Source organism: Crotalus tigris, unplaced genomic scaffold (assembly GCF_016545835.1).
Source record: "Crotalus tigris isolate CLP2741 ecotype Arizona unplaced genomic scaffold, ASM1654583v1 scf7180000024285.889131, whole genome shotgun sequence".
NCBI lineage: Eukaryota > Metazoa > Chordata > Lepidosauria > Squamata > Viperidae > Crotalus > Crotalus tigris.
This window is the reverse complement of record NW_024100458.1, coordinates 44,356-53,905: the sequence shown is the minus strand read 5'-3', so window position 1 is coordinate 53,905 and position 9,550 is coordinate 44,356. Positions and strand designations below refer to the sequence as shown.

Here is a 9,550-nt window from a genome sequence, read left to right as displayed (position 1 = left end):
AAAATAACACAATTTGTCAGGCAAAATCAAAGTCACAACTGATGACTCCTGTCAGTGCCAGTCTTTGTAACTCAGATGATGCCTCCCTTTAAAATCAGTTTTCCAATTAACAGTTTTGGTCAGATTTATATTCCCAATTTAGCAACTGACACTGAGTAAATAAGTTTATAGGCTGAATTTCAAATGGCAGCTTCTAGCTGGAGACTGCTTTCATATGTCACTGTCACCATGTAGGAACCGCTCGATTGATTTTTCTTCATGCCATCACAATTTTTCCTCCTTGAATGTTTTCAGCTGTAGAACTTCTAGCATCCTGAACCACTGGTTTTCCCTCTTAGGGATGCTGGGAAGGTCCATCTGGAATACTACAGGTTATTTCTGTAGGTCTGAAACATCTGGAATGTTAGAGGTTATGCTTATAGTTATTCGTTGGCTAGACAACAATATCCCATAATTGGCTCAATAGCTTGGTGTGCATACTGCACCTGCCCCCCTAATTTTCCCAACAACCCTGTGAAGTAGGTTGAGTTGAGAGTAACTGAAAACCATCTATTGAGCTTCTGTGCCTGAAGATGGACAGACCCTGGTTTTCCCTAGTGCCTATGGCACTGTGGCACTAAATGCCGCACAATGGCACATGATGTACTCTGCCATACAGTGAATCAGTTCTGAAAAATTCGAAGAGATTAATGTATCCCTGAAGACAAAAAGGTACTATTTCTACTTTGAGCTATTTTATCTTTGATCCAAAGCTGAGCTATTTCAAAAGCAAGTCAACAAAATTCTGATATTTTTTGTTCTTTGTTCTCCCTAGTCAGTTGTTTCTCTTGATTGATTGAGCAAAGATCAGAACATGTGTCTCATATGATATCAAAATACATCACCTATAAGCCTTTGTATTACAGAATCTTCACATCAGCCCTGCAGGTTCTTGATGGATCCTGAAACTAAGATTTCTAGGCAGTGTGTCCATCGCTATTGTAAGTGTATTTCAGTTTCTACAATCAGCTTCTGAAGTTCTGGGGAATAATTGCACATATTTGCATTCTGTCTAAATCAAGCTAAATGGTAACTAAAAACTACACATAGTTGTATATAAGACTGGGAATCTTGCATCACACAATTTTATTCCTCACTTGTGCACAACATCATCGAATTAGCTCTGTTGGAAGCTGCTCTTCTATTGCTGGGAACCTCACCATTTCCCACACTGGGTACCCGAGAAAATACAATTTTTCTCCTGGAATTGCCTTATGAATAAGGTAGACAGGGCAATTGCAACTGCCAGGTAGAAATTCTTTACACATAAGGCACACCAGCATTTACTGGATATTACTTTTGATATTATTAGCAACCAGCACCATGACTCTTTTGAATATACTTCTGCACAATTCTGCAAAAAGCTTTGTTTTTTTAAAATATAAAAAGCACTATTATAATTATATTAGAAACAGAGATTTCACTATTTATCCAGTGTGTATAGGTACATTAGTGCAGGATGCCACGTTGTGTTTCACTGACGTGCCATATTTATTTGAAGCTAGGAAAAGGGGTGGGTGAGAAGCTGGAGAAAAGCGTTGCTTACAAATTCAACATTTTCCAAACTATAGCTAGTCCTTATTTGTTTAATGACAGTCTGGAATTATAATGCATCATCATCCCCGCAATCTGGATATTTGGCAACCTGTTTGCATTTACGACCAGGATCATAGGAAGTATCGCACATTTTCCATCCATTCTCTGATCTCAAAAGGCCATTCACAGGTTCACGAGCTACCAAAATTGCCCATTCAGCTTTTACATTTACAGTTAGCTCATCTCCTATGAACTAAAACATTTGGATGTGTTAAAGAATTAATAAGCAGACAGGCTATTTCAGTCACATGAATTGTTATAACATGCCCCCGGCTGCTTGAAACAGCTGGGACCATAACAATGAACACTCAATTTGCTTAAAAAAAAAAAAAAAAAAAAAGTGAGGCATAATCCAGATGTCTGCACAACAGCACTGTTTGGGGAGGGACTGAGGATCAGAAAAGATGGTTCTAGCATTAAACTTTAATAAGTTTCATAATTTCAAGAAGTCATGAAAGGCACTGTGATAGTCTTGGATATCTAACACAACATACATCAATCTCTACTTTAACCTTTCTAGCATAAAAGTAACCAAGCTCATAAAACATCATTCACATAATTGCATAGTTAGTAACAACCTGGAAAATTTACAGTTCAGTGGGATGTTTGTCATTTGCAAACCTTTGACATTCCATCCCCAATTGGGGTCATGTTGTTATATTAGATATGGCATTTCGTGGGATAAAAAAATATGTACAGCTGATTTCTTAGAGATATTTCAAAATGGATCCTACTAGTTTCCTATGTTCCAGGTTGTGAATAAAATACTTTATCAGGATTTTTGTACTTGAGATACAAACAGTAAATATTGCCGAATTAGTTCAACGGTCTAAATGGGATGAAAGAAAAGGGACATTCAACTGCTAAGAATAAAATGAAGGGAGGAAGGAAAGAGAGATACATGAATAAAGAACAATTACTTCTATGTTCCATCAGAACATCTCAGCAAAATGAAAAACTTTTAGAAAAGACATCGTGATCACAATGAATTCCAGTTTCGAAGGCAACTATCCCCCATCTTCTTAACATGTAATTTTAACCATTTTGCTATGATACAATAATCCATGCCAATTTGAACTGCGTTCTAAAAAATAATTTGTGTAACTCTACTTCCATCATCAGTCTTGCCATTAATTGTAGACCATCACGAAGCAATGCAAAATTATGGGAACAGACTTTTGTTTTTATATTAAGAAAATAGCTTGGAGATATATTGGGAATGTATTAAGCTTAGGAATGTCTGGAACACTCTTCATTTCTGGTTTAAAACATGCAATTGTTGTTTATAGTTAGTCAGTGGGTTTGACCCAGTTTATAATAGGTCAAACTGCTTTTTTCTAGCAAGCAGACTTTCTGGAAGTATATTCCATGATGTTACCTAGTTGGATAATAAAACATCTGCAAGAAAACACCAAGATCAGGGAGCACCAAGGACCCCAAAGTTCCACCCAAATATTCATTTCTATCTGAATCCATCTATCTTGCTTAAAAGTCATTTTTAAAATGGAAAGTGTATACTTGCAACCACAATTGAGCCTAAAATTTCCATTGCTAAGTGAGACATTTGTTAAGTGAGTTTTGCCCCATTTTACAGCCTTTCCTGTCACAGCTGGTTAAGTTAATCACTACAGTTAAGCTAGTAAAATGGTTAAGTGAATCCGACTTCCCCGTGAACTTTGCAGATTACAAAAGATGATCACATGACTCCAAGCCACTGCAACCATCATGAGTCAGTTGCCAAGCATCTAAACGTTAATCACGTGACCACTGGGATGCTGCAACTGTTGTAAGTGTGAAAAACAGTCAGTCACAAATCACTTTTTTCAGTGCTATTGTAACTTTGAACAGTCACTAAACAAACTGTTGTTAAGTCTAGGACTTAGCTGGCTCAGGAATTCTGGGAGTTGAAGTCCACGAGCCATAAAAGAGCCAAGGTTGCCTATCCCTGGTCTAGGACTTAACATTGATTGCATTTCTCTTTTTCTGTCATTAACTGCTTTGTTAACAACTTTTCAGAAAGCAAGCAGTTACCTATTAAGAGGAAATATGCTTATCAGCTCTTGCTGCCCAGAGTATCTACTGCCTCTGTGGACCACCGTTCGCAATGGAATCCCAGTTTTAGCAGACTCTTCATGAAACAAATTGGAAGCGCATAAAGCAAGCTGTAACTTGGGAGGGCTGACTTCTCCCATGGGATCTTGGGAACATACATTTCCTGTAAACTGATGCTCCAATGGGGTTGACCCTGATGAGTCTTATTTCCTTTCTTTCCCACTCAAATCTCTTTTGAAAGCAAGAGGATATGAATTCCAGATCATTCAGGCAAAATTTCCCAAGAACGGACTCTTGTCTGAAATGTACAAAGGTCTAATCCCTCTTAGAACATAAGTATACGTAATAAGGCCCCATTTGTGTACGATTTTTTTGCAGAAGAAATAATGTTATTTTTACAGTTATCTTTGTGCTCCTCCTTTCCTCAAAAGTGCCTGGGATACCAAACTGTTTTTTTTCCTCTTTTCTATTTAATCCTCATTACAATCCTAAGAAGGAAGCTGGACTGAGAGACAGAAAGCGGTGCAAGATCACCGGGTAATCTTTCCATATGTCCTCTACAGAGACATGTTGGGAAACTGCAATGTGCTCCTACATATATATCTACAGGTTGAAACCATCAGCATTTTTCAGATGGGAAATGGAATTAAGTGGCAACATCTTTATTATTCTTCTGATTATGGCTTAAGCCTTGCAAAGTAAGGCATACTAACCATTGTGGCCACAACTTACAGGTCAAGTGTAGGTTTATTCCAGCTACAAAAGTGTAATTTCCTCTTTTCAAGTGCAACTTTTTTTTGATTCTGGTAGTAGATGCCCAGAAAGTTGGCATTGCTTGCTCTTTGGATAAAAGAGGACCTCCCTCCTTGCCATGTGTGTCCTCTCCACAATAACAGAAACACCATTTTGTTTAGAGTTATATATACAATATCAAAGTATATACAGTACGCATCTGTTTTTCAGATCCAAAACTGAAAGAGCAAGCAATTTGCTCCCTGCGAAGAAATGCGCTCCCATTTACTATACCTGTAAACAGAAATGACATGCTAACATTCTCTGAATGAATGAGATTAAAAAAAATAAAACTAAAACAATATGATTTTTTTTAGGCAGAAATCTCTCAATGTATTTTTTTAACCTTAAAAATATTTTTTAAAAAATATACAGAACTTCTGAATGCAGACATAGCTTACATGGCTGAATTAGATACAGACAACATTAGAGCATGTTTACAACCTTAAACTTAAATCTTATGTTCATTTACAACAATACAAAGTAAAGTGGCTGGATGGCTTAGACATTATAGCAATTTTCTCAACATTTTGCTTTGTTCTTTCCAAGAATGTAATAATTCCAAAGTCACATCAAGTGTCTTTGCTTGTTTAAAATACATGACTAACAGTTTTAAATATACAACATATATAAAAAATATAGTGGAAATTCCTCTAAGGGCACATATTTTTTATTTACTAGAATAAAGATAGCATTTTTGTCTTTTATTTTCCCTTAAAGTCTTCTGGCCTTCCCTTGTAACTCCTACTATCATATTCTTCATTGCAAAATATTGGCTTTTGGGGATCACCCAGTTTAGTTACTGGCTATGGAATAATAAGCTGAATTCAAGAAACCGACCCCACAGGCATATCTCCAGAAAGGACCCCTGGTTTCATTGGGCAACAAACTACAATGAAAGCAGCCAACTAAGATTATAAGCTTGTGCTGGTAAAGTCCCAGGCTTGCTTCTAAATAAACATGTATAGAATTACACAACGTGTTTTCACTGTCTTATTTTCTGGTGCCCAGTGAACTAAGGGCTACTTCATACATTATATTTTCCTAGGAATATTTTTTGTTGTAATTTCACAGATTAGTAGCTGACATTCAGAGTTGCTATCTGACCTGAACACTCATACCAGATAAAACATATCTGTGACACATTCAAAGTGTATACACTCCAGAGGGGCAGCCATATTAGTTGGCTTCATCCAAAGTGGCAAAGAGCCTTTAATGGGTCACAAGATTCATTGTGCGCGTGTGTTTGTGTGTGCGCGTGTGTTTGATGCTAAGACTGATCTGCCCATAGAACATTGCACAAAGTAGCCTTTAGGAGGATTTCTCACTTTCCCATGACAAGAAAATTAATCTAGCAAAATGTACACTATGAGCTCTGTAAGAAAAAGATTTGTAAATAAGCCTGAATATCAGCTATGCCTGAATGGTGTGCTTTAGCCTTTCAGCATCATTAAATCTTTCAGCTATATGATGAAAGGTGTCAGCTTGTACTGTAAGTTAAATTTCTAATATATAAGATAAAAATATATATTAAAAAACAAGGCTTCTAAAGCTAGTCCAAGGGAAGTCAGTAGGCTAGCCTTATTCAGCCTATTACCTCTAGTTGTCTAGGACTACAAATCTCATCATTCCAGCCAACCCAGTCAATTGGCTGGGGAGGACAAGAATTTTTATCCAACACATCTGAAGGCGCCTGATTGAGAAAGGCTGAACTACTTATGAAGGAGGTTGCATAGCTGCTTTACTACTGATGTAATGCTGGAACTACTAATAGGGCTGGCTTTCACCATTTCTGGTCTGCAGCCCCTACAGTTATACCAGCATAGTATTAAATATCCAATTTACTTGTTCCAAGAAGCTCCAGCAGTTGTCCCAAAGATCAAGGAGAATGAAAAAGGAAGATGTGGGGACTCAGAAATCTCTTCTTTTAGCTCTTTTTTTTTTTTTTTACTCACTGCTGGAAGAAAAAGTGAAGTTGATCCAAATAGAGAATGGTGATATTGGAAGGTCTAAACCTTAGGGTTACCCCATTTAAAGTCTCAAGGTTTGAGACTGAAGAGAGAGACAAACTATCGCACAACAAAAATAGCACGGAACTAATTAAATGAGCATCAAATCCAATGTAGCTTTGCTAAGAACGGCCAGGGACAAATTTACTCTCCCGTGACTTCCGACATAAGATTGGAGCGTGAGAACATTAACAATTCTGAAATAAATTCTTTTCTGACCATGTTTACAGCAGAAGATGACATCCAGTGCTCATTCTTGTTTAAAATCAAGAAACCCATGTCTAACAAAATACACGTGAAGCAAACAGGAGTAAAACTTAGGGTCAAGTCAGAATTACTGGGCTTGGGACATAGGGAAGCCACCCCAACTTCTGCCCCAGGTTGGATGTGAATTTCATAGTAAGTTTCCCCCACAATAGCCCTTTGAATACCATTCTACATCTGCTCTGCCAATACACGTGTGTACAGAATATAGACTATATAGCTCTTTTCTATGCATTAGTTAAGTGCATCTGTATACAAAGAATTTATACACAAGAATACAAAGGAAATGCATCGGGTACATTTCAGAGAGGCTGACATACCTGAGCTCCATTTCACGTGGTTCCCCCAGTATTTATTGATTAATAAACCATATTTGGAAGAGAAAAAAAAAAGCTAACACCGTTACAGTCTTCCCTGCCCGAGTCTTGCCGAGAGGGCGAGGTAAATGAAAGGCGTCTCTGAGCCCCAAGCCCTCGGAGTCCACAACAGTGGCCTGCCGGGTCCTGTGGCGGGGCCGCGCGGTTGCAAGAGAGCGCGGGCCGAGTCCATTTGAGTCCGGGGTCCCGTTTCCCGCGGCGGCTGCGCGACTCTCCCACTAGCGGCCTCCTGTCCTCCGCGATCAGGGGCTCCGATGCCGCCGGTGCCGTCCGATAAGTCGGGGAAGTTGTGCCATCGGCCTCCTGGGCCGGAGCGAGTCCTTAAGGATTTGAGCTGTCGCCGGGATTCACCGGTGCAGACGAGTCGCCACCTCCGCCTTCGATCGGCGCCGACGGGCGCTCTCCGTTGTTGGATCCGGGGTCCACGGGGCTGAGGGGCCCTTCGGGCTGCTGGGGCTGGGTATGCTGCTGGCTGCCGCCTCTCACCGGTTGCCAGATGAGGCTGTAGTAGACGGCCAGCACGATGGCGGCCAAGGAGACAGACAGTACGTAGGCCAGCACGGTGGCCAAGCGCACCCACTTCTTGTTGGTCTTGGCCGCCATGCGCGCCTTCTTGTCCCCGGTGTAAGTGGCCGGCTTGCCCCGCTCCCCGGCCGCCCCCGCCTCCTTCTCCTTCATGGGGGCGCGGCCCTTGGCCCGCTGCTCCACCACCCTCTCCGTCGTGCTGAGCCTCCCGCTGGGGATTGGCCCCCAAAGGACGCGCCGCCGATCACATCACGACCTGCCCGAGGCTGCAGCAGCAGCAGCAGCAGGCGGCGGCAGAGCAGATGCGCAACGGGCGGGCCTCGGGGAAAGAGAAGCGCGCTAGCAAGTCCCAGAAGAGCGGGGCCGAGAGAAGGAGGCAGCTGCGGCTGAGATCGCCAACCAGCCCCGGCAGGATCCCTCGCTCTTTCCCGGGGACGTCGCTCTCTGCGCGCGCCTTCTCGTCTGGCGGCGGCAGGAGAACCGCGGCGTCGCCAGGCGCGAGCAGAGCAGCCACCAGCAAGCGAGCGGCTATTAAAGGGGCGATGCAGCGAGGGCTGATATAGGAGGGGGGACGCGAAGGGGGGGGGAGAGAGGAAAGAAGCTCCCGCTTGCGCCTTAAAAAGGCAATAGAAAGCGGCCGTACCCCCGACTCCGAGCTTTCCTCAGAGTGGTAGACCTGCCAGCCGGGCGCGCTTTTGGAACGCGCCCCCCGCCTTTCCGCTCTCTCCCCTTGCTCCGTAACTTCGCTACGTGCAGCCTTCAGTTCCGAGAGGAAGACTTGCAACTCTGCGGCGAAAGATGGGGAGGGAAGGGAATCATCTGCGGATGATGAGATTCGCCACCCGCCAGTTACTCGTAGTTGGGTGTACCGGAATACAGTATACTACTTAGAACACACACACACCCAATGTGTCAGCGTATCCAGGATCAGAGCAGTCCGGTTTAGATTCCCTGTAATTTAAATGGCTAGCGCCCGGCTGGAGAAAGTGAGGGAGAGGATGGCTTGAGCAAAAACGAAACCCCTGTCTGGAAGTGCAAATAGGTAGCCGCGAGTTATTGCTTTCGTTTTTCAAGTTCTCCTGTCGTAAATTCAGCTCTGGTTGGGAAGGATGAACATTTTGGGAGACGTTTGTCCTCCCTGTGGCTGGCGCCGGTGGGTCCCTACAAGCTAAGTCTTCTCGAGAGTTCATTCCTGAGGTTGTTAGCTTTGAATTGGTGTGTCTGGACATAAATTGCATTTGTCTACTCTACTCTTATTTGAATTGCTTCAGCTGTTTCCTGACAAGCAGCTCCTGTTGAGTATAATGGGCATTATGTCCAGGTAAGGATTTATGAAACTGCAGTTGGAATGAGGAGTAGGATATATTTAGCTCATTTATTTTTATCCACACTTCCTATTTGACGAGTAAGGGTATAAATGATGGGAATGTTAGGAGTAAGACTTTATTAGTCTGGTTAGTTTCATTTATCTCCTGTACTATTGTATTATTTCAGTGTACAACTCATCTCTCTGTCTGTAGGACCCTTAACCCAAGCTAATGGTAAGAGCTTGAATAGCGAAGCACCTAAGAGTCAGTGTTGATTCCTGATGACTGTTTTGACAAGTCCCTGGTCATCTTTCTTGAAAATAGCTTGCCACTGCCTGCTTCTTAGGACTGAGAGAGAATGACTAACCCATGACCATCAAGCTGACTCAGTGCCTAAACTGGAATTAGAACTCATGGTTTTCCAGTTTCTAGCCTGATGCCTTAAACCAAAGTGATTTATATCAAAGTGGCTCTCTCAAGAGCTTATAGCCTATAGGCATGGTTGACAATCCAAAATTTTGTATTTCATATTTGTGCTCCATGATAGCAAAGGATTCAGGTGGAGAATACTAGAACAACCTCACCAATT

At 42.0% G+C, this 9,550-nt stretch overlaps 1 protein-coding gene across 1 annotated transcript; it reads right to left on the bottom strand.

Annotated features, from left to right (window-relative positions):
- Positions 1-7,450: 7,450 nt before the first annotated feature.
- INAFM2 (InaF motif containing 2) lies at positions 7,451-7,807 on the bottom strand. Its single transcript, XM_039323831.1, has one exon. The coding sequence runs from the start codon at positions 7,805-7,807 to the stop codon at positions 7,451-7,453; it is 357 nt and encodes a 118-aa protein (XP_039179765.1).
- Positions 7,808-9,550: the final 1,743 nt, after the last annotated feature.